We start from the raw sequence: 25,192 nt of genomic DNA, 5'->3' as shown, positions 1-25,192 counted from the left end.
GTTGATTTAGATTATTCTATAGCCCGTTTGGCAGCGCAATCTCATCAGCTCATTCTCTGCAATATTTCCAAACACGCCCTCATAGATGAACGCTCAACCATTCTAGCACAGATTACAGTCACATAGTAAAAGTGTTTCCACTGTGTATAGAATGCAGTGTGGTCACATTCATCCCAACAATGACATCCACACTATTTTTGTCTTACAACTACAGTAAATTTAGTCCCAGCATAACGATATGTAAGAACATAATGAAGCAAACCAGTTTCCCCAGTCATTCACTCCGCTGAAATCTGACGGAGGTACAGCCGAGGTCTCTGTGCGATTGTCAAGCAGGGAAAAGTGATAATCTCAGTTACAGGTGCACAGAGTAACAGTTGTCTTTTTCCATCTCTCTTTCTGTCTCTCTCTCCATGAAAATACAGTCTTTCTATTCTTGGACCAAATTATTGAGGGCGGTGACCCTATTTGTTTTTGTTGCGTGTCCTGGCAACTGCATGCAGACATACTGAAAAATTGCGTGTCACAGTGATGGTGGTACACTAACTGTGTTCCTAAGGAGATTTGAGTAAGATAAAGTCATAATTTTAGCATTGTTGATGTGATCTAATTTTTCTTAAAATATTTTTCTCTAACCCTCTTCCCATAAGCAGGCACATTATTGAGCAAATTAAATAAACAAAACACTATGCATGTTTTACATTTTTAATACATTTTGATGAAAATGATAAACTGTGCATATGTAACACAAAGTTTCAATACCAATTACTAAGACAACAAATGAATTTAGCATCCATGGAATGTCAAGAAGAGCGATGTCCTGATATAATGTTAGCCTGGCACTGCATTAAAACAAGAGGCCTGAAGGAATTTGCATGTGTTTATTTGTTTAACATGGACTTGAAGAGTCTTCAGATTTGGCCTTTAATCACTTAAAGGAACACCCTAAAGATTGAAGGAGACTGATCTTTCACCGTCATTGTGCCTTTCTACAGGAATGCACTTCGATCTACTTCTTAAAAAAACAACCAACAAGCACAGTTTAACTCCTATACCAAATATATACCCTCCCCATATACTTTCATAGAAACATGTATCTATCAGAAGCACCTAGTAGATACCGTGGCCCGACTCTCGTCGTACTCAGTTTGCATTTGGTCATCCTCCAGCTCTTTAGCACTGGTGAGTTTATGAACACAGGATCATAACTGGCCGGACTACTTCCAGTCCAGTAGTGATGACGACACATATAAAACCTCTAGCGCCACTACGAAGCCTGATCCACCCTGTATCCATACCACATCCCCCACTGTGCCACCGCTACAGCTTCTTTATGACTGACGAGCTTCTAACCACCGCTGAGCAGATAACCACCTAACCACCGCTGAGCACCGCTGTCTCGAGAGTCATATCTGCTCAGCGGTGGTTAGAAGCTCGTCAGTCATAAAGAAGGTAAGAGGCAGGCAAGACGCTGGGCATGGCACCAGATGGACTGCAATCTGGAAGTGCACATCTGCAAAATGCACCCTTAAGACACCAATACCTAATAAAGTGAACAGTGGGCGTAGGTGTTCCCCATGTTCAGGGAGATCGCTTCATTAGGTGCACCAGTTCTAAAGCTTTGACAAATATGCTACCACACCTCTAACGGTAAACTATAATATACTCATGCTTGGCATGTCCAGTTATTTTCAGAATTTACTGGCTTATTTAAATGAGTTTAAAAAAAAGTCAAGGAATTCATATATATTAAAAAAAAAACAAAAAAACAAACAAACAAAAAAACAACCGACAGACAATTGTCTGTTTACATTTGATTTGATTAATATGTTCATATCAGCCAGGTCCTGATAGCTACACTGATATAGTTTTCCAAACTGAAACAAAATTCATTAAACAGGCCACCAAAAACACAGAAACTTTGTGCATTAGAAGACAAGTTACTGTGAGCCAGCTAATGCCTGCACCCAGCAGAGATGCCAGAGAGTCAGGCACAGCTGTAGAGTAGGCGGACCTCAGACAGTGGCCACTGAGTACATAATCAATGAAATGTCATCTGCGGCAATCCCTTCACAAGGTAAAAGTTCTAAATACTAAGTACAAAATTTACACGGGATCATTATTATATTTTTTCAGAAATGGGATTTGAATTGGGACTGCACATCCTCTCTGAAGTAGGCAGACTCTGATCTCTAACTTGGCTTCGCACAGCAGGCATTCTTGTGTTGTGTAAACTATAAGGCATAATTAGCCAGTATATTACTAATCAGCAAGTTACTTCAGTCTGGGTTATTTAATTCACCTTCGGTAGACAGAAAAATGATCAAACCCATGCGATACCACATGCAGTCAATATTGTTCATTAGGCTACATTAACAAGTAAACATGGTACAATTCTTAGAATAAAACCTACTCATAACTGTTACATTTCTAAATAATTTAACAGTTAATAGTTATTAGGAAATATATACCTTTTCCCATTTAATAAAAGAAAATTTAAAAAAAAAAGTGATCAAGTATTTTTACAATAACTTAAGAGCTGACAAGTTTAACAACCTATTTAATAATTTTGTTCCTGGGTACTTCGGAGCAGTTTTAGGTGAGTGTATCTTTAAAGATTTTATTTTTTATATATAAGCTGGGAATATAAATCATTTTTTTTCTGCCTACTCAGCCTAACACCCATGTGCAATAAAATAGTCCAACACCAACCATCATATGTACTGACAGATAAATGCTGCACTTTTGCTTGAAACCAGAAAACACATCTATAATGAATCCTTTGTGCTCCGATGTCATGTAATGTGATTGAGGCAATTTGTCAAAAGTACCAAAGGAAATATGATACTTTTTTTTTTATCACAAAAGTTGGTCAACTTTTGCATGCCGAGTAAAAAAACACAAAACCTGTCTTGCTTAACTATTAACTGCGCACAGCTACACTACCTGTGCCGCTCCAACCACCACGGATGTGGATGTGTGTGCATAAAGTCTTAGTGAAGAATCTTTAAAATGTCATTTTGATTATTTATTTATGGCCGCAGATGTATCGTGGAGGTCAACAGCAATTAGCTGCTCCCTGAACCCACCTTCAGTCTTGGCCCCTGTCCCACCATTAAGAGCTCAGGAGGCTTCACTTCGAGGTGCGAAGGACCAGACTGCGATCGCTATCTGTATAAGCAAATTGTTCCAGCAGTGCTTACGCTGCTCATACGGACCAACCCTCTGCCTGCTGCAGCAGCTACCATCCCCTGATCAGGCCGTCACCCCTTCACACCGCGTTCTCCCAAGCAGGGCCGGAGAGCGGCCCGAGCAACGGGGAGCTCCGTCTGGTGTCCGTCTGTGCATGTGGGCTGGCGAGCGACTCACACCACCTCATCCGACTCCAGGCCGTACTCCTCGTACAGAGCGTCCAAGATGGAGAGCTGCTTCTCCATGGCGGGCAGGTAGATGGCCAGGTCCCGGTGCATGCTGGCGGAGAAGCCCTCCCTCAGCTCGTCACCCTCATGGGACACCAACGCTGCCATGAAGCCCCCGTAGGAGGGCGCCGCCCTCAGCGCCAACTGTGGACCCACGTACACAAAAGTGTGTGTGTGTGGGGGGGTCCGGTTGGGGACGATGTGTGTACAGCTGTATTGTGCATGAGCAAGTTATATATATATATATATATATATATATATATATATATATATATATATATAAAAGAGGTCATATTTTCAATACTTACAGCAAAGACTCCCCGCACGACCCATCCGTGATACTGCCGTAGTGTCTTTCCATAGGCGTTGTCTGGAACAAGAAGAACCGTGTTTGAACCATCCTGGTTTAAGATTGCAGTGCCACAATGGGAATTATACCCCATGCATTACAGAATTTGATGAGAATGCTTTATACAGCTGAAATGAGAGACTGTGTGCATGCCTGTGAATCATTCTGCTGTACATGCACCGCCTGGCTGGCCATGCTGAATTACTCCATTCTTTTGCTTTCTCCACCAGGATTGGTCAACATTTGCTTTCTTCCCTGAGGCCCTGATAAATACCAAAACATTCAGTTGCTTCTGATCCTGATGGGTTAGACCAGAGGTCTCAATATCAAATATAAAACACTACTAGATGGACAGTCTGACAGCATTACTGCCAAACAATGAAGCGGTGATTACGTTTCCTTTCAAAATGGCACAATCCATTTCAACAAATCACGCTGCAGGGGTAGTGGTATGAACAGGAAGATTTCAAGTCTTTAAATTGACCAGAATGTGTGGCCTAAATGTTCCTGCTTGGAGAATTCAAACTTGGTCTTCCATAGGGCAACTAAAAACAGACAGGTCATTAGACCATCTTTAGTCATGCTTCAGGAACAATAAACACATACTCATCCATGACGTTACTTTCAGCTTTTTTCACTAGCCCGTAGGAAGACACGATGATACGTTCTGGCCAGGGAAATGTATTTGAAAACAAAGCCTACTGCAGGGGCTTTAAAAGACAGACAATGCAAATGACTCCCTTGCACAATAGCTTCCTGTAGTAATTCCATATCTCCATCTAAAAATAGTTTGGGTTTTTTATTTTGGCAGGAAGACTGGTTATTCTGGATCATTTTGGAGAGAAAGAGTGGTACAGTTACCATGTAGTCCACTAGCTTGCTCGGAGAATCTTCACTAAGATAAAAGTGCTTCCATTGTGGGGTCAGAGATACAAGGCCAAAAGGTGAGCTACATGACTTGCTCTGTGATACTGTGATCAGACACAAAAATCTTTCATAAGAGCAGAGCAAGTCTCTGGAATGATCGACAGTATTCCAAAACTCCAGCTGTTAATTTACAACATCCAACAAGCGATTACATCGCTTTACATATGCCCAGTTCGCTTTACATATGCCCAGTACTGTGTACTGTACTAAATTGCACTGTCTACTCATTTTGTATTTGTCCTGTCCTGTATTTATTTAATGTTTATTTAATGACATTTTGTACTATATTGGACTGTTTGCACTTGTGTAGCATGTTGTCTGTTGCACTGTTGTTTTTATGTTGCACCATGGTCCTGGAGGAACATTGTCTCGTTTTTGTTGTGTACTTGTATATAGCTGAAATGACAATAAAACCTCTTGAACTTGAACACCCCCCCGCCCATTTTCCCATGTGCTCCAGGCACTCACTCAGAGCTGAATGGATGTCCTGCTCCCCGCCATTCAGCTCAGCCAGGAATTCTTTGAGGAACTTCAATCCTCGCTTGAGCCACAGCAGTGCCTCCGTGGCCGAATTCCGCACATGTGCCACCTTCGTCTCCACTTCGTGCAGCACCACGCTCTGAAGTGTGGGGAAAGTGCCCGGCTCAGACAGCAGCTTCTGCTGGACTTTCTGAGGAAGAAACGGAGACCTTTCTAGATTTGGGACCGCCTAAACGAACGGTCATTCTCAGTTAAAGGCTATCGTGTGCTGTAGTATGTACAAAAAATAAATAAAAATAAAAGACACTACTAAGTGGTACAGAGAGACTGACAGATATATGGACAACCCAACAGACAGATGTATTAACAGAAAGATAAATATTAAGTCATGGTCACATTGCTGAGAACACCTAGTGGCCGTGACGATAATTTACTCGGTTGATGATTCTCAAATGTGTCCTTCATGTGGCCACAAATGCAGTGAAGTATCTAATAAATGTTTCAAAATAATAAAATTAGAATTCAGACTTTTTGTACTGCACTAACAAGCAATAGATATACAAGGAGGTTTTTTTAGACTCATAAATCCCAACAGATAATTTTATGCCCATTTTGGACTCCATGTAGACATTTTTATACTTTGTATGTACTGTATGCTTCTGGGGATTTTAGGTCAAATTACTTTCATCAAAAGCTATTATCCTTCTGAACAAATACAAGCTAGACCAGTGGAAACATGAGATGATGAGACAGGGAAATTCTATTTTCTTCACCTTTTGCGATACCTTTATAGCCCCTACACAGAGATTGGGCAATACATTAATGTCTGGGGTTATTCATCGTCTAATATACGTTTTCTAGGATTAGTGCTAGAAACTGTAAAGCAACGCACTTATGCACTAATGAATACTTCACAGTTGAAAAATAGTGAAATAACATTTCATATTTCGGATGTTTGACGGACGTGGCCACTCACCTTAATGTTGCCCACAAAATCTATTTTAACTGGAGCGAAGACAGTTGGTCCCAGCTTGTCTGAGGAGAAAAAGCCAGCATCACTGTGCTGTTGAGCATTCAGCATATTAGAGGCCCATGTATAGAATCCCACAGCCAGACCCCGTGAGCCAGGAAAGGGCCCGATGCTACAGACAAGGCAGAAGGCACAGCTAACGGCAAGGCGCAAAAGTCCTGGGTGCTTTTGACTTAAGCGAGCGCGTTTAGGTCAGGAATGGCCCGCTATCCTGTGTCCAGTCGGTCGAAAAAAAGCACCACAGGCATTGTGGCATTTGGCTCCCACACCAGCGGTCACCCCTGTCTGTACCTACTCCTGACGCCCCAGCCAGGTTGTGAAACTAGAAGTTGAGCGCGATTTCCTGGCCAGAAGAACAGAGAACAAAGGACGTGGGGGCCGGAAGTGAGGAAAAGCGCCGTGGCTCGGAGGGTGGAAACGAGGGAACGGGTCTTTGACTTTAATCGAATGACCACAGAAAAGACAGAGACAGGCAAATGGGTAGGATGGAGAGTGAAAGAAGAGACTGGCCTACCTAATACTGGCACTATAGCATAGCAAGAGTCCAAAAAGGCCCGTGTGGGGATACCATTGTCGTCTTCCAGTCTTATATCACTAAATCTACAAAAGGAAAACCACAGACATTCAGAAACGGACAGTGCATTGTGGCACACTGCAAAAGAACGCATTTATTTCATGAGCACAAAAACCAAAGACAACCAAAAGAATACATTTGGACTAAATCAAACTCAGGAACTCAAGCAAACTTAGGAAAAAATAATATGCAAAAAATTCTAAGGAATACTCAAGAATGTGCACCAAAATCTGCACCCGATTTACTCGTGAGAAACTTTCCTACAGTATTTGCTAAAGTATTACGTTTCTCACTGCATTTGAGTACAATATTCAAAAGGTAGTGTAATACTGGAAAGGTATTTTTATATATTGCTTTGGTAAGGTTTCACAGCTTGAATTGCATATTGATTAAGACTCACCACCAGTGAGTGTGATGGTGGAATACTTCAAACTCTCACAGAATACTGAATTTTATTGCACAAGGGACATGGAGAGAGAAAAGATGTAACAAAAAAGCTCTACAAACCCATCACCACAAGCAGGGCCCCGGTTTCAGTGCAATGGTGAGAGAAAACACACTAACAAACACCTAATCATTCACAAGCCATCCTCCAAATATTACTCCATAATTACTGTAATATTTCAGTTTCTGTTGGAGACACATTTTCAGATTATTAAGACTCACTGACTCATGTTCATCCGCATTTCCTAAATCTACACTACTTTATCAGTAGTTTTGCATGAAGCCTGTACACTCTATTAGTATTTAACAGTTCAGTAACTAAATTATAATTCTGATACACATTCTTAAATAAGTTTTCCTTCCAAAGAAGTATGCGACCTACTACTTACTGGGAAATGATATGGGGTGTATGATATGTTCTGTTATTTGGTCCTGAATCTGCATATGCATAACATATCAGAAAATGTCTGATCTTGAGCTCATAGCAGAGGAGGCTCCGCATACCTGTGACTCATACTACTGAAGAATGTCTCCACCTGCTCTTCCTCGTCCTGTTTACCCTGTGATTCAAGCTCATTCACTCCTGGGTCAGCCTCGTTTCGATCACTGACTCGCTGCTCTTGACATGATGACTCCACGTCTCCCTGCTTCTCCTGGGCATGAGCTACTTTGTCTGGGCACACGTCCGTTCCTGCCTCCGCTGGAGCACATTCACTCTCAGCAGGAGCCTGAGGAGCAGCCCGGGCCTCCGCTGGGTCCTCGCTCTCCTGCTCCAGTAGCCTGTTCCCTGGAACAGGTCAAGGGAATTGATTGGATAAGACATGGAGTACCGGCTTACCAAATCATCCTCAACTACCCTGAGTTTTAAAGAACATTAAGGATCCCTAACCTAAGAATATGATTTACAGTGGGACACTGGATTCACAGAGGGTACAGCGTTTATGTGAGCACTGAGTATATGGTTTACCTGTGGGAGGTGCAACTGTATTGTCTGGGGGAGATAAAGTGGGTTGTCCCCCTGGTCCAAACTCTGCACTTCTCTGTGATGAGGGACTAGCTGAGCTGTTTACTGGACGCTTCTGTCTGTACAATAAATTCAAAATCAAGAGTGAGACAGTAAACACTGTTTCAACTTCCCACAAGTACCACGATCAATATACAATAAATGGCAGAATACAAATATATTGAACCAAGTCATGTACATGAAGGTTTCTTAACTCACTTTTCTTCTGGATGGGGATTTGTTTGATTAAGCGATTTGATCTGCATGACAAAAAAAAAAACAAACAAACATCAAAACAGATATGAAAAAAACATTACATCTTCAGTATACTATTTTTAGCTTAGCAGTCAGAAATACTTCAAACAGTGCATTGCCTGAGCTATTTCAGCACACAAAATTTACACTCAGCAAGAGTTTGACGGAGTTCTTCATAAGGACCTTTTGAGGTTTAACGGCAGTGAGGGCAGGGGAACCAGGTGGGCTGTGGGACCCAGACAGGCCATGGCTCAGCAGGCCTGGGCTGAAGGTACGCCCTGCTATCTGCATACACTCCTCCAGCGTCTTCAGGAAGGTGGTGCAAGTGGACTTCACCAGACTCCCTGCATCATCACCTGCCTAAGCATCGCACAAACACACACAGGGCCATTTTCACGGCACGTTTTTGGAGATGCGGATGCAGTCTGATGTGTTCTAAATAACAGCATGAACTTTGCATTTAATCAGATTTCAAGGTGCAGTGATTCCTGAAGGAGATGAATGCCAGACATTTTGTAAAATTAAAACATTCTTCCTGTGGGTTTTGTACATTTTTCGTACAGTATCCTCTGCATGTTGCAAAGGGGGAAAAAAAAGTGCAAGGATGCACTTTTGAGGATAAATGATGGTTTACTGCAGCCTCGTTTACAGTTGTACGTGATGACAAATGGCTTGAAGTATAACTTGTGAGTACAGCTGAGTTTTATACAGTACGTGAAGAGTGAACCTTCATGCATGACTATGCATATGTCCACAAAATATAACCCACTTCTTATCTGGGGGTATTCTGACTCAGTGAAGACTGCTAGTGTCTGAAGCTCCCAATCTAGGGAACTTCAACAGGAGTCATGGCAACGAATCAACATGCCCAAGTGAACTGCATCAGGAAATGTATGACGTCTACTGCTTCACCTCTCCGGAGGCCGAGGTCTCCTCGCCCAGGGGACACTCCTTGAGTTTGTTCACTTGCTCGAGCAGAAGATCACAGTACAGTCTCAGCTCACACATTTTGGTTTTCAGTGCCTCTGTATTCTCCTGGAGCTCTGTGCAGACAATGCAGATGAAATAACAACTAAAATATGTATAATGACTAATATATAGCTGGAAAATTAGCTACAGCTCATTATAATTGTATGGTATACTATATATCCTTAAGCAGGATTCATCACAGATTTTTAGGACTTTTCTCTCTTACCCTTCTCTCTTTTTGTCCGGTTGTCTGTCAGACAGGCTTTTGCTGTTCCTAAGGCTACCAGCCATTTCTGTCTCTCTGCTGCATTGATTGCCTTGAGGTAGAAGTATTGTTCCCCTGGTATGGTCAGATCGACTCTCGTGAAATCTGAGGGGTGCACTGGAAAAGGATCAAGTATAAATCTAAAACTAAGAACAACTGCATATACTGCAACAAAACCATGCTTTACCACTACAAAATCAGACTGTTTCCTTTATATTACCCTGTATTTCGCACACGGATATCTTGATGCTGCCTTTGCATCCTTTCCAGGCATCTTCTTGAGAATCATAATATGAAAGAGTGCCACCAGCTAATACAAACCAGCGAGGCTGCCAACCTAGAAGAGAAAATGATCATCTGAGTGAGTTACATTTTCCAATATATGAGGCCGTCCTCATATAGCTAGCTGCGGATTTAATTCGCTATCTGAGCGCAGCATGTCCATAGCTGGGTATCACGTTACATTACTCTTCCCCGTCTATACTCAGATAAAGCTTATTTAGCTGTCTAGTTAGAGAGTTTCCAGTCGAGATCCGTAATGTGGAGTCAATTAGCTACTGGCATCTCTGCGTGTTGTCGGTCAACGCTAACTAGTTAGCCGGCTAACGTGATCAACAACCTCACATCAGGTGCATTTAGCTAACCTAGCTTAGTGCTAACCCAGTACAGCTAGCTAGCGAACCCAGCCAGTTAACTAGTCTAGTCGCTCTCACATTCAGCTCAAATTACGTCGAAATATTCCAGGGTTCACGGACTCACCAGCTAGCTAACTAGCCAGAAGCCAGATTGCCTGATACAGATGGCGAGCTGGCTATCTGTAGTGCTCAGTAAACACACCCCAAAACATAAGGGTCCAGACGCTAGAGCAAATCCAAAGACCTAGCTAGTACAGCTCCACTACAGAAAGTGTTGAAAGTCATAGCTATCTAGCTACCTAAGATAACTTGCCCATAAATAAGATAATTGGATGGCTATGCAGTAATGTTGGCTTCTGTTGGCACGGCCAACCCTAGCTAGCTCTAGCTTTAGCTAACTGATTTAGCTCGCTGGGCTGTTGACTCTTCAACTCCGAAAAACAACAAACTTGACATTAGTTAAAAGTAAACTGCGTACCGCTTATATAATTAGTCCATTTATAAAGAACTCCTTCCATGGCAGCTCCTCTCTTGACAGTTCATTACTTTTTGTTCATTAAAAAAAAAAAAAAAAAACTCCCTACACAACAGGCAGATAATTCTTAAATGCGAAAACCGTAGTTTGGAAGCTCGTCTATAATTTGACACTACGGCAACAGGGAGCGCATATCGTGCGAGAATACTAATCCACGTGATCACACAAGGCTACACCCATTTCTATGACATCATGCAGAGTCTCTCTCCGGCCTTTCTGATTGGATTCTGTTGGTTTCTATGGGCGTGGATTTGTGAGGTGGCACGAAATAATTTCCAATGAAAGGAAACTATTCTGTTCTAAGGCGTGTCTTTCAATTCATTCTACCAATAGCAGTCAAACAGATTGTTTAGTTTTTTTTTTTCACGCAAGGGGTTATTTGGGACTGAAAAGGAGTCTTTGGAAAAATTTGTATGCCACGTAGTCGGCGGGATTACCCCAGGCAATTTTCCCTGGTTACTTTTATTTCTACATATTTGTGCAAATATACCCTCCTGCAATTCCAGACAGCTGACCGGTTTTTTTTTTTTACTTAAAAATGATACTGGAGTTATGGGCGTACTTTGTCACAGCATTCTTTTTCTCTGTTCATGGAGCAAAACTTCCGGAGCCGGAGGTGAAAATTGAAGTTTTGTACAAACCTTTCCTATGCCATCGGAAGTCAAAATACGGGGACATACTCCTCGTACATTACGAGGGATATCTGGAGAGTAACGGCACCCTGTTTCATTCCAGGTAACTGTAGTCTAATGCATGTCTCTTCTGCATCACTTCAACGTTAATGTAAGCTTTACTGAAGTTGGTTTTATGATAAATAAATGAAGAAAGGTCACAAATAATTTAGAACGCACACATGCTCAGTCGCACTCGAGTAACCTATAAAACTCATTTATGTTCTGCTCTTGCAAGCCGTCATCATGGTGATAAGAATCCAGTGTGGTTCACACTGGGGATCCGGGAGGTGATAAAAGGGTGGGACAAGGGCCTCCAAAACATGTGTGCAGGGGAAAGGAGGAAGCTCACCATTCCCCCAGCACTGGCATACGGCAAGGAGGGAAAAGGTAGGCTCTCACTTAGTGCAGTTCTTCTTGACTTATTACATTTTCTCACAATACTTTATCAACCCAGCAAAACAGCTTCTGTACATCCCAGGAGCTCCCAATCCTCAGAATGACCTCACTGTTTCTTTCGAATAAGATGGTATCACCGTCTGAAGCTGCTTGTAGCCTGGGAATAACTTTGGACAGTTGTTCTCAACTCATTCTTCAAAACTGACCCAGTCATGCAGATTTTCTCCTTTGTAACATCCAAAGAATTCGGCCCTTTCTCTCACAGGAATCTACTCAGGTGCTTGTGCAGCCTCTTGTCATCTTAAAGCTAGATGAATGGAACTTGAGGCCTGATGGCCTGTGAGGGAAGACCAGCAAACAGCAACAACTGATCCAGAATGCAGCAGCACGACTAGTCTTCAGTCTTCCAAAGTTCACATTTCACAGGTCACACCACTGCTGTGTTCTTTTCACTGGCTTCCAGTAGCTGCCTGCATCAGATTTAAAACCCTGATGCTTGCGTACCAAAAAATTGACAAGCCCCTCCCTGCATGATGGCAATTGTCAAACCACAATACATACGTTGAGTACTTCGAGCCTCAGGTATGGCTTGCCTTGAAACAATGTACTTCTTGTCTAATGGACAAATAAGACTATTCTCTATTCTGGCTCCCAGATAGTGGAACAAACTTCTACTGGCTGTCCAGACAGCAGAGTCCCTAGCAGTCTTCAAATGCAGCCTGAAGACTCATCTATTTATGCAATATTTAAATGACCATTGATCCTGCACATATGAAATTTCATGTTATTGTTGAGTAACTGAAACTGTATTTATTGTTTGGAATTGTTTGATATTGCACTTAACATTGCCTGATATAGAGCTCATGCTTATTTTGCACTTCTTCTAGGTATCAGCATTGATTCCTGTATTTCAGCAGTATTCTAGTTCAACGGTATCTTGAACTCTAACCTACTGTACTGGCTAGGATGCATTCTGAGTAGATGACAAAACAATTGTAAATTGCTCTGGATTAGAGCGTCTGCTAAATGTCGTAGATGTAAATCAATGTACACGGTATGTATGCCACTTCAAAATGGCTCCATAGTAAGAAAATACTACAGTTGGAGTTGCAATTGTAGATAATTGCCACTTTTCTGACACACATGTGCCTGTGCCCTGAATTTAGGGGTCATTCCACCAGAGAGCAGCCTGATCTTTGACATTGAAGTCATGGAGATCAGGAATGGACCCAGGTCACATGAATCCTTCCAGGACATGGATCTCAATGACGACTGGAAGCTCTCCAAATCAGAGGTGTGCAATACCAAAATGCGTAGCCTTGCCTTTGCAGACCAAACACTCACACAAATATATAAATGCATCAGGTCAAAATGGACTGGCCTCTAATGATTACTGTATGAACGCTGAGAAATGAAGACTGGCTTTGACCATAAAGATGTTGTTTGGTGTTTTGGATGTAATCTCCAAAGAACATGTCTGTTCCAGGTGAAGGAGTACCTGCGCAGGGAGTTTGAAAAACACGGATACCCTCCCAATGACACCCATCATGAGGCCATGGTGGAGGACATCTTCCAGAAAGAGGATGAAGACGAGGACGGCTTTATATCTGCCCGTGAATTCACATATAAACACGACGAGCTATAGAAAAGTTTCTTATTCTTGTCCCTGAGTAGTGTTCAACTTCACAAAGACTTAACCCTAAACACAGAGTCACAAATGTATACATTCCGATTTAAAAAGCAAAAGACCTGGACTCCATTATTTTGTATCAGCTAGTTGGTTTCACTCAGTTACACTTATGCTGGCTCAAATTACTTGGCGTATCTGGGCAGTTCTGAACCATACACCTCTGGACACAGTAGCGTACCTCCCACCACCCCAGTTACAGTATAATGTGTTTGGGAGAAAGGAAAGGATAAAGCTGTAACTAATGATCTAAAACTTAGTGAGCAGTTATGTGGTTATGTCTGCAATCCTTTAAATATTCTCAGGGATGGTTCAAATTAATGTTGTGCTCCCTTTTGAAATATATACTGTTTGTTGTTGTTGTGTAACCAGCATCAACATTATGAACTGCTAAGATCAGCCATGTGCCTTTCTCATGTCCATACACGGAGAAGAAGTGTGTGACTTATTTTTTATTAACAGTGCCTATTCTGAATGAAAGGAATACCGTTGAAGCATGAGATGTTCAGATAGAGGTCTTTTTGCTCTGATACCTTTTAAACAATTAATGTGACTAATTTTTCAAAACTGATTTAGCTTTTATTAAAGTTTTTTTTAATTTTTTTTAAAGATGTGATATTATATTCCGATGCTGTAGAACCACGGATTATTTAAGTAGTCATTTTAGAAATTACCAGTAGGAGGCGATCTTTGCTCAGTAGATGAAACCAATTGCTGATGACCGAAGCAGTGAAAATCAAAGTTAGATGCAGCAGTGTGCTCAATATTTATAAGAGAAAACTTGGAAAGAAATATTCAAACAACAGTTTTATTTGAACAAAATGTCATATTGTGTTAGACTGTGATTGCCTTTTAGTATATTAAAAATATACTGAATGGGACATTTAAAAGACTACCTGAACTAAAATGGTGTTTTAGATCTCTTAAATGCCTCGATTCCTTAAAATGCCAACAGTACACTCATCAGGGCATCCACTGTTATTAGCCCTCTGTGACACCAGTATTTCAAAGACCAGTACTGTGATAACAGTTAACAAACTATATATTATGTAGCCCTAAAAGACCATCCTCAAGTAGCAAAGGTCGGTCATGTGTGTTCACTAGACATAAAACATCTGATCCTAAGCATGTTAATCTTAGCTTGACTTCAGAACTGACTATAGATGACAATGACCTACTGTCTGTATCCTCTTTGAAATTGACTGTGACATGATTCCAACAGTATTTATCTTTTAATAATGGACTTCATGAAAAGGAGTAGGCAAACAAACCTTTCTTATACAGTTCCTATGTAAAAGATGCAAACAAATCATTACAGTAAAACATTTTGCAATACATTGTTTGGGTTCCCACCCATCTAAAGACGAAACTAGTGAAACATTAGTAGGCCTATGTTATACTTGTACATCAGGATTGACTAGCCTATACAACACTTCCATTGACCATAACAAACACTGTGTGTTTCATAACATTCCAACCTTTTATGAGAGTGAATAGGGTAAAACCTCTTTACTGTACTAGTGCTGGGCACATAGTCATGTGTCTGATTATATGACAGGAATATGATGTGTTGGGGATTTCTGCAAGAAACTTTATACTGTCACTTTGCAAACCAAAATTAATATTGATAACTGTATGACCCAAATAAGAAAATGGAATTCTGTATACTTAAGTATATATTTTTACAAGGAAAGAGACAATTCTACTTGTGTTGAGAAAAGTCTTATAAAAATAAGTGACATTGATGCAGAGCTCTTCAGAACTACTGTGTTTGTGCTACAGCCTCATCCAAGAATTAAAAACTAAACTTGGAATTAAAGACTTTGTAGATGCCTTCATGTTTAACTCCTGTAAGCTAAACAATTTCATGCAAATTTTATATAACCCAAATCTACAGATGTTAAATGAACATGTACCTTACTGTGGTTATCCTTCATACAAAACATTTTAAAGTATTACATTTATTAAGATAATAAATAAGTGGACTATTAAAAGTTGACCATAACTGTGCTTCATTATAGGCCTGTGTCAGAAGTGCCATTGAATCCAATGCTTGGCCTATTCAGACTCGGGACAGACGCAAGGTTGTTTAGTCAATTGCTTTTTAGAGTAGGACCGAAGTATGACCGAAGTTATCCTCCAAGCTACTATGCTTCCTGTGAATTTGATCGGCACCTTGGCTACTTGGCAGCAGCGGTACTGTTGTCGTAAAGGTTGCCGCTCACCGGTAATGGCACCCGCACCCTCCGCTTCTCCCTGAAGCGCCCAGACCGCGAAACCTTCATGTTCCGCCGGCAGGTGTTTTCGTTGAAGACGGGCTCAAACTGCGAGTCCTCATAGCTACTGTCATTCTTCAGTCTGGATGGTTTGTTGTCTGCGCCCTGTTTTACGGAAGGGTTATCCACAGGCTTGCTTTCTTTTTCGGCGTCTTGCTGAACAGATTTGATAAGAATTTTGTTTTTCTTCATACCAGCGAAGGACTTCCACCAGGGATATATTTCTGCCATTTTTCTTAATTCAAATCACCTTTAACATAAATGATAATAATTAGAGTTGACGTGATAAATTATACAGACAGTAATAAGAAACACAATTACCTAAAAAATAAAAAGTACTTACCAAGGCCAGGAATATATGGATAAATGTTTGCAATAAAGTCAGGGTTTGCTTACAGCTTACAGTAGCATCTAGTGTTTTCCCCGAGGTTAAAACAAGTTTAAAGGCTTCCTTTAGAGAAAACGTCCAGCCGCAGTGTAATTTCAATGTACTTAAGCCATCCAAACGTACCTTATGTCAATGTCTGTGACATAACAAGCTTTGACGGGCAGGAGTACACCGTTTATAGGTTACTTTCGGCCCACTCACCTTTGAGTATATGTAAGACTTCCCACTTGCTTTCATTGGCCTGTGGACTCTTGGAGTTCTTCCCGTTGGCCTCAGAAAACTGGTTTCAGCTTTTATTGGATTCAGGTTGGATTGCTTTTCACCTGTCAGCTGGCAAAAACAACCACCTGCAGGCATGCTTGTTGAATTGTTCCGGAGTAAAGCAGTATGAAACCACTTAACACCTTAATTTGTGGAAGAAGGGTACAGTCTTTTTCCCCGAGACAGAATCTGGCAGCGCTAATTAGCATAAAAATATCCACATAATGGATACATGATATCTGAAGTGGATAATATGGTTAGAAAACCAGGGTTAGTATTAAAGTTACATCAAATATTATATTTGCTGCAGTACTTCCAGGACAGGCTGCTCATGACTGTACAATCTAATTCTTTTTAGAGTAAAGAACATGGTATATGCATGAAAGAAAATTCAGCCTGTAAACTAGTAAACCATGTTTACATAATTTAATACATCAGAGTTTGATAAATTACATTCGTCACAGAAAATATCTTTAATAAAACAAATTTGTAGCAAGGTCTCATGTCACATCAACAACTTCAACAGACAGTAGGCATATTGGAAAGTAACAGGACTGGATATGATCATTTCTTTCATAAAAGGCCTGAATATGGGGGCGTGACATCATCCAGCGGCTTGGACCCAGTCAGAACCACTATGGCGCGGTCACAGACGGTCAGAACTCTCTTCATCAGCACCTCCGTAGGAAGACATGATGTGCTAGGAAACGTTTTTTAAATGATTTCCGGGATTATGTTTAAAATTGGGAATTACGTTGAGGTTGTATGTAAATTTATGAACACGGCACAAAAACCACGGATCAAAAATATTTACACTCTTTGCAAAAAAGACAAAAAGTGCCTCATACTGGTTGTTACTGTAGAACACATTACAAAGGTGAACATATTCTGTACATACCCATGGTACAAAGGAATAACTTTTTAATCATACTGAACCCTTAAATCATTGTCAGTGCAACACACTAACCATAAAACCATTAATCATGTACAACGGTGTAATTTACATTGTTTAGGTTCTGGGGAAAACGACACTTTATAATTTCTACTATACAAACAATTAAAAAAATTTTTTTTTCATTATTCATCTCATGGATTGCTCTGCATGAGACATTAAGAATAAATAGGAATGCATAAAAAAGAGAAATCCAAGAACATATTCTTATTTATTCAAGATAGAGAAGTAACTCGTAAAATTTCAAAACCAGGCTCACAGTAGTGCTCTATGTGTGGTGATATTAAAACATCACTGGGGAATTATAACCCATTTATTAGCCAATGAATGCATGTAATGCCTCTGTGTTATATGCCACCATATAAAGCTCTCAAAAAGAGGTTCTTCCAGTTTAATGGCTACCACTGGTCACCAAACATGTCGCAAACTGCCCCTGCAGGCCATCAGCAGTACTGTTATTTCAAAAAAGTCTTTACAGTTTGTGAGATTAAAACAGGATGTCCTCGTGCTCGATCAGCAGCTGAACGATGAGCTTCTGGAGCCGCATGCAGCTGAGGCTGGCGAGAGTGTCCTGGTCCGGAGGCTGCATCAGAGTCGGCCCAAAGACGATTCCCAGGTTTTCCGCGTTCATGAGGTTGTCTTTCTCAAACATGGTGACCCTGGTGGAAAAAAGGCGACAGAATCACAACGCTACCCCATGATGACCAGCATGTGGGTTCAGACTCTCATTCCTTCCCTCTTCAGAGTGCATGCTTTTACCTTTCAGATGGGAGATACTGAGTTATTACTGATGAATAACCCTGGGGATTAAGTGGTTAAATATGTCATGACTGCAATGTTTTAGAGATGTAAAAGAGCCAAATAAAGTTGAACATGTGAGGGACCAAATTAGACAGTCTAGTACACCTCAAAAGGCCAGCCTAAAGGCACTCTCAACATTAAATGTGACATGCACATACACGCCAAAGGGAAAGTGGTGGTGTATCGATTATACAAATAATTTGCTCAAACGTTTGTGTTACATTTGTGTTGCGAATCTGCTGGAATTGAATTGCTCTTGCAGTGTGAGCATTAGAACAGATGAAAAGGCAGCATCAAATGCCATGTGCGAGGACGGGGGCGGGACCTAGGAGCAGAGGTGAGCGTAGCAGCACTGGTTTGGGCCTCACCTCTTCAGGTGGGAAACCAGATAGCGCAGTGTCTCGTAGTGAGCAGGGGGCAGCTGCAGCAGGCCATCATGGATAGCTTCCAGCCTGGAGTCAGGGTCGGTCATTTCTGCACAAAAGCACATCGACTAAACTTACATATGGCAGAGGGATTTGATTTTCACTAACTTCTCTTGAAAGCTGTCCGTATGGTTCTGAATATGTTCACTAACAGCTGTGCTCTGGCTATCTACAGTCGTGCTCCATGGTACAGAATCAATGTCAATTCTTTTTTTTTATGGTATCTGATGGCTCTTACTGGCTGCCAGTATGAATTTTGAGTAGACATCATAGGTGATGACTGGAATAGGCAGATCCCGCAGATAGAGTTTCAGGGCTCCAGTAATAGTGTTGATGTCTGGGTAGGCATTGGCACTGATATCTGTCTTCTCCCCATCTATGGAAGAAAACAGTTATGAACACTGAGTTACTGGTTTGGTGATACAGTCTGCAAACTCTGTCTTTTTGTTTTTTTTTTGCAAATGTACCTCTGTCGAAGGCCAGCCTCACGTCCTCTATGTGTTCTGTGAAGCCAGACACCCTGTACAGGCCCTCGGATGTCAGCCCTGAACACAGTGAAAATGAAAAACACAGCTATATGTGACAGAATCATATACTTGCTAATCAGTAGCAAGTTATACTGGTGAGGATAAGAAAAGCACAGCTGAACCTAGTAAACCCCATACTGCAGGCCTAATAATTATACTCATTACAATAGTGAAACTACAAATTAAAAAATTCATATAAAACTTCTGAAGTTTTATCTGAAGATTCTGAAAATCTAAATGTAATCTAAATGTGAAAAACAGAAAAACACGAGTAAATGTCTCAGCACCCTGCAGTTGGGGTGGGGTGGGGGGCGGTCTCACATGTCCCGTGTTCCACAAACGAGAGACAGCTGATAAAGGAAAGGTGGCTCGGGACTGGTGGGGTGAGTGGTGGGATACCTCGGTGCTCTATCTCACTGATGCACATGTCCAGGACCATGGGCCGCAGCGTGTTGTGGGCCTTGACCAGCGTGGTGAGGTCACAGCTGAACACCTTCTTGATCCGCCGCAGGTCTGGCTGGCAGTCGCTGGGCACCAGCTTGGCGCACTGCTTGTGCACGTTCAGTCCACAGTCTGAGTAAGGGGACACGGGTCAAAAGGTCATGAGATCAGGTGGGCATTCATACTCCCATGGGAACTGACACGACTTCTTAAGGATGCACGTAGGAGGTGTGTGCGTGCATGTGTAAGCCTTTGCATGTGTGTGTGCGTGAGTGTGTGTGTGTGTGTGTGTGTGTGTCAGAAGCTGGCAAGTCACTCAATATAATTAGATGTCAATGGGGAGTGTGCAAATGGATGTCAGTGTGTATGTGTGTGTACTTGTTTCTCACAGTGCGCGACAGTAATTGACACGTGTGGTTACTGGGATGCTTCAGGGCATACATGTACACTCGCATGGGTGGATGTGATCCCATGTGCTCCTCGCTTTGATCTTACGTTGGTGTGTTGCTGACTGTGCGCGCCGTGTGAAACACTAGCGATCTGACCCCCCAGTGTCTGGGAATTGGAACTCGAACTGCTCATCTCTCTATGTCTGTCTAACTGCTCTCGAAACTACATGCTGTCTCTCCCTTGACCTATCCATCTTGTTCACTGTCATTTTTACTGTCACGCTAGCCTGCCTGCGCGCTCCCCTCATCACGCCGTCTTTGGGACACACAAGGAAGGGGAGGAGAGCGAAAGAAAAGCTTTCTGTGCCCCTCCGCATGGGGCTGCTTTTAGTGCAGCATGACTGATGACACCAAGCTTTGCCTGGGGCCCCTGATGCCAACAACGGCAGCTCTTGTGTGGGTGATAAAGGTCAGAGTTACTGTTAGAACCGTGGAAAATAATAAAGACTTGTGACTGTATAGGCTCTCTTGGTCCCGGTGCACTAAGGCCAGAACGCCCAAGTTATCTCCTATTAACACAAACCACTACAAGTGTGAGTGCATGATCGTGGGGTTTAGAGGTCCTTGCTGTACAAGGTCTGCTCCAAATAGTTTCTCTGATTTAACCATATGAATTTTGAATAATGGAAACATAAACTACAAAGATTAATCAAAGTCAGGAACATGCCTTACTGAACAAACCTGTCAGAGAGGAAAAAAAAATGTGCAAAACATGTACATATAAACATACGTGGGAGAAAACACACAAACAGGCAGGGGCTGATTGTCTGGAAAAAATTCAGTTTCACCATTGTTTACATACACACTGCATCTAAAGCACGCTCAGTTCTAAAATCCCTATAAAGGTTCATCGAAGTGGATGGCACTTCTCATGAATGGGTGGTGGATGTGCGTGCTGGTGTGTTTATGTGTGTGTGTGCTTGTGATTGCATTAAAGACAGACTTGGTGAAAACGAGTTTCTGCTGAACTCTGATACAGTATTTGCTTGTCCTAGTGTTACATGGGTGTGTCTATCTCAGGCTATCCTCCCAGCATGCATGACACTATAAATAGTTACCAACACACAGGAGAGAAGCAGGTGTGGACCAGGTGTCAGTCAGGAATGCTATACATCCGCATTGCAATGGCCTACTTAGTGCTTTCAATTGCCTGGGTGGATTCTGTTCACTGACTGAGTGAACTGGGACAGGTCTACAGCCAAGCTGCGCTAGTTTCCATAGAAACAGTGGGAACGCTTCATTCATGCTGCGTGGTATATGAGAGGAGGTGGGTACCTGAGCAGCGTACACCCTGGGCAATGAGGCCCCACATGAAGTTGGCGCAGTATTCACACCAGTGGGGCCCTCTGAACGTGTGGACCTACACAGCAGAGAGCACAGATGAAAGGTGTCTTTCTCTTTTCCTCACACAAATGCCCGTACGTGCGTGTACACACACACACACACACACACACACACACACACACACATTTAACACAATTCTCGATGACGCATGTGCTGTAGAACCTGCAACATTCCCAGAGAATTCCTAGGCAATAAAATATGCACAAACCAAAAAGGTCAAAGAGTGACTCTCATCTCAGAACACAGACTTGCCCCTGAGCCTGGGCAGCAGAGCCTACACTGATACAAGGGGAATTTGCTTTGGGCAAAAGCCATCAGACAAATACAACCTGATCTCACAGAACCAAAGACACTTAATAAACTGCACTTATCTTTCTAATTAATTTTGTCAAGCTATGGGCATTTGAGCCTGTACCAAAATGGATAAGTATATGAACATTAATTGAGCCAGCCAGCTTATTACAAAGATAACAGTAAGGGATCTAGTGGGTCCATAATTAATCTTCCGGTTTGATGATCAAATAATTTGTCATCTTTTTAATGGAGGGGGAAAAGTCCCAATGTATCCCCACCTCCACCCCCACCAGGGCAGGATAGCGTAAGTCAGATTCTCTGCAAAGTTTGTGAGAACCTCTGAGGTTGTTCTTTCATCATCAGTCCACCTCTAGACTATGCGGCAGACACCAAACAGAAGAAGTTCAAACTCAGAGGCACTGAGCCAGTTTGTCCCCGTGTGCATCCATTACAGCTGACAAACTCACCAGAATCTTTCATACGGAGCCGTTCTCAAACTAAGAAAATGGGCATTCTCACAGTGCATCTATCTAATGGTGCACGTAGGCCAAGGGAAGGAGTAGCATTGAGAACTGTAATGGTTTTCTTGAATCCAGATATAGCACATGTTTCAGCCAGCAAGGTCACGCTCTATTACTGCGCAAGATGAACTTTAATGAAGGTTGCACTAAATTTCTTGTTGTTTGACTGGAACATAAGTTCTTCCTCATCTGTTTGTTTGAAGTCTAGATTATATTCAGGGATGCCCTCTATTGCAGGTTGACTTTTATCAGTACATGTTTTGTCTGTGTCACAGTAATGATCAAATATATGATCAAAAGCCTCATACACAGTGAGTTATTTATTTATTGCACTGTGGGAATAGATTTATGCAACACTGAACTGTGTGTGCATGTGTAAGAAAATGAAAGGTGCAATATTTTGTCTGTAGTAGGGGTGGTGCCGCAGCTATACTGGATGATGAGATGGGGTCAAAATTCTAACTTTGTGTAAGAGAAATTGGGAGAAATTCCTATTTTGCATCTTCCTATACTACTGCCCATATCATTTCTATAGGTGGTCAGATCTGACTGGATCACCACACAGATGTGGAGAATAAACTATCTGGACGAACTCATATTATCAAAAACTTCATGCGTTCACAAGCATAGTTGTGACAAAGCCATTAAGCTTGATGTATGAGAGAAACTGGATTTTACGATGGACAAAAGTAGAAAATCAAAAGCCAGATCTGAGGGAAACATGGCAGGAGAGTGAGCGTCTGTTACCAGTGCTAAGGACAGTCACCTAACTGACCTCAGGCCCAAAAGAGAGTGGCACAACAAAACTCCATCCCTGTTTAGAGACTACACCCCTCCGAGCCGAAACATCCAGTTCTAGGAATACACCGCAGTCATTTTCTAAGGAGCCATGTCTCAGGTCAACAGTTACTGCCGCTCCTTCTCATTACTACAAAATGAGCAGCAGAGAGTGTGCAGCACAGAGGTGTGTCAGCAACAGCATGCAATGATCCTTATCTACAGTGCGAGATAATCCCTGCTCACTCGCAAGCAGCACAGTAAGAGACGAACATGGGTTTATAATCGGGCCGAACGGCAGGGTTGACCGAGCAGATTATATCTTGTCTTTTCAAAATGCATCAATTTATGAAGCTACTTTATGAAGATATCATTTTGTTGAAACCATGCAGTTTATGAACCCAATTTATGAAGCCATGAAGTCAAAATCAATTTATGAACCTAAAATGCATCAATTCATGAAGCCTAGAGGAGCTGTTAGTGTGGAGCTCAGCAAACAAGTCCTACTCATTTATGCTGTTGTCAATTTACATTTATGGTATTTGGCAGACATTCTTATCCAGAGAAACGTGCATATTTATCTGGGTGCTGGTACATGTACATCATGAGAATTGATCCCATGACCTTGGTGTTGGTAGCACCATGCTCTACCTGCTTTACCAGGTGAGGTATAGGAGTAAATTAAAATAGATGAAAAGCTTTGTTATCCAATACATGATACATTTGTGCATCCGACGCTTGACATCTTACATTATACTATTATACTAATGAAGACACTGAAGTATAATGCTCTAGGCTGAAATCTGCTGTACCTTCTGCAAAGCAAGGCAGTTGCGGCTACAAAGCGTCCAGCACTCACCTTGAAGTTATGGACCTTGTGGTAGCTGCAGTGCTTCTCGGACCCGTCCTTCAGTGCGCTGCGTCTTCCCAGTGGAGATGTGGAGATCTGTGGACAAGCCAAGAGCTTTAGTGGCTTCCAGAGCAGCGCGCCAGTGGCCACCAGCCTGGCCCCCAGAGCCAGGGTCAGCAGCTCCTGACGCTTGGCCCAGAGAGGAGCTAGCTGACTCCCTGCTGGCCCCGCGGGGCTCCATGGTGCCTGCATCTCCTTTGCGGAGAGGCGGACGTGGAGGAAGCAGAGGAGGTGACAGAGGCGGCTGTCGGACAGGGAGAGACGGCTGCAGTGACTGTTACGGTGCCCCGCCGGCTGGCTGTGGGGGGTCGAACTGCGCAGGGAGAGCTGCCCCGCTCAGCAGGGGCAGGACAAGGGGAGAGACGGAGGGGGAAGGGGCTGCCCTGGGGCCGGCAGAAGAGCGTGTCTCACACAATGGGACTCATTCAGCGCCGCCATAGAAGGGCAGAGGCTGAGGGAGGAGGAGGAGGAGGAGGAGGAGGAGGGCAAGGCTGGGCTGTCAGTGTCGGCTGATATGGCTCAGCAGCTCTCAATAGCTGGACTTAGGTAAGGGCGTGTGGTTATGGACGAGGCCGGGTCCCTTAGAGCGCTGGATTTAGGTACGGGCGTGTGTTAATGGATGAGGCCCGGGTCCCTTAGAGCGCTGGACTTAGGTAAGGGCGTGCAGTTATGGACAAGGCCCGGGTCCCTTAGCGCGCTGGACTTAGATACGGGCATGTGTTAATGGACGAGGCCCGGGTCCCTTAGAGAGCTGGACTTAGGTAAGGGCGTGCGTTTATGGATTAGTCTCGGGTCCCTTAGCGCGCTGGACTTAGGTATGGGCGTGCGGTTATGGACGAGGCCCGGGTCCCTTAGAGCGCTGGACTTAGGTACGGGTGTGTGTTAATGGATGAGGCCCGGGTCCCTTAGAGCGCTGGACTTAGGTAAGGGCGTGCAGTTATGGACGAGGCCCGGGTCCCTTAGCGCGCTGGACTTAGATACGGGCATGTGTTAATGGACGAGGCCCGGGTCCCTTAGAGCGCTGGACTTAGGTAAGGGCGTGCGTTTATGGATTAGTCTCGGGTCCCTTAGCGCGCTGGACTTAGGTATGGGCATGCGGTTATGGACGAGGCCCGGGTCCCTTAGAGCGCTGGACTTAGGTATGGGCATGCGGTTATGGACGAGGCCCGGGTCCCTTAGAGCGC

The 25,192-nt window shown here is 42.9% G+C and overlaps 4 protein-coding genes across 6 annotated transcripts in view; 1 reads left to right on the top strand and 3 right to left on the bottom strand.

The window, feature by feature from the left end:
* Positions 1–691: 691 nt before the first annotated feature.
* plekha8 (pleckstrin homology domain containing, family A (phosphoinositide binding specific) member 8) lies at positions 692–11,004 on the bottom strand. Of its 2 annotated transcripts, XM_027000021.3 has the most exons (13): positions 10,829–11,004; positions 9,936–10,052; positions 9,677–9,832; positions 9,394–9,524; positions 8,665–8,841; positions 8,446–8,486; positions 8,191–8,306; positions 7,728–8,010; positions 6,720–6,805; positions 6,152–6,210; positions 5,164–5,365; positions 3,728–3,789; positions 692–3,563 (listed from the first exon to the last, which is right to left on the bottom strand). In XM_027000021.3, the coding sequence occupies exons 1-13, from the start codon at positions 10,866–10,868 to the stop codon at positions 3,366–3,368; spliced, it is 1,668 nt and encodes a 555-aa protein (XP_026855822.2). In that variant the 5' UTR covers positions 10,869–11,004; the 3' UTR covers positions 692–3,365. The 2 variants fall into 2 exon arrangements, with proteins under 2 accessions (XP_026855822.2, XP_081552477.1); XM_081696351.1 differs by lacking the exons at positions 692–3,563; positions 3,728–3,789 and adding an exon at positions 3,828–4,031.
* Positions 11,005–11,254: 250 nt separating this feature from the next.
* Positions 11,255–14,523, top strand: fkbp14 (FKBP prolyl isomerase 14). The gene is made up of 4 exons (XM_026999944.3): positions 11,255–11,620; positions 11,795–11,946; positions 13,122–13,249; positions 13,442–14,523. Exons 1-4 carry the CDS (start codon positions 11,424–11,426, stop codon positions 13,598–13,600), a joined length of 636 nt encoding a protein of 211 aa, XP_026855745.1. The 5' UTR covers positions 11,255–11,423; the 3' UTR covers positions 13,601–14,523.
* Positions 14,524–14,595: 72 nt separating this feature from the next.
* LOC145651151 (proline-rich protein 15-like) lies at positions 14,596–16,461 on the bottom strand. Its single transcript, XM_081696352.1, has 2 exons — positions 16,262–16,461; positions 14,596–16,168 (listed from the first exon to the last, which is right to left on the bottom strand). The coding sequence occupies exon 2, from the start codon at positions 16,147–16,149 to the stop codon at positions 15,823–15,825; it is 327 nt and encodes a 108-aa protein (XP_081552478.1). The 5' UTR covers positions 16,150–16,168; positions 16,262–16,461; the 3' UTR covers positions 14,596–15,822.
* Positions 16,462–16,978: 517 nt separating this feature from the next.
* chn2 (chimerin 2) overlaps positions 16,979–25,192 on the bottom strand; it is a 30,463-nt gene continuing 22,249 nt past the window's right edge. For both annotated transcript variants that reach the window (XM_027000056.3, XM_081696376.1), the window contains 7 exons: positions 23,958–24,044; positions 21,438–21,522; positions 19,672–19,845; positions 19,213–19,290; positions 18,984–19,121; positions 18,689–18,794; positions 16,979–18,178 (listed from right to left, as the gene is read on the bottom strand). In XM_027000056.3, the coding sequence (XP_026855857.1) occupies positions 18,007–18,178; positions 18,689–18,794; positions 18,984–19,121; positions 19,213–19,290; positions 19,672–19,845; positions 21,438–21,522; positions 23,958–24,044 (840 nt within the window). In that variant the 3' untranslated portion in view covers positions 16,979–18,006. The remainder of the gene's footprint in view (positions 18,179–18,688; positions 18,795–18,983; positions 19,122–19,212; positions 19,291–19,671; positions 19,846–21,437; positions 21,523–23,957; positions 24,045–25,192) is intronic.

Source organism: Electrophorus electricus, chromosome 14, assembly GCF_041902795.1.
Source record: "Electrophorus electricus isolate QZ-2024a chromosome 14, ASM4190279v1, whole genome shotgun sequence".
In the NCBI taxonomy this organism is placed as follows: Eukaryota; Metazoa; Chordata; class Actinopteri; order Gymnotiformes; family Gymnotidae; genus Electrophorus; species Electrophorus electricus.
The sequence above is the reverse complement of the archived record's forward strand: the minus strand, read 5'-3'. Positions and strand labels throughout refer to the sequence as shown.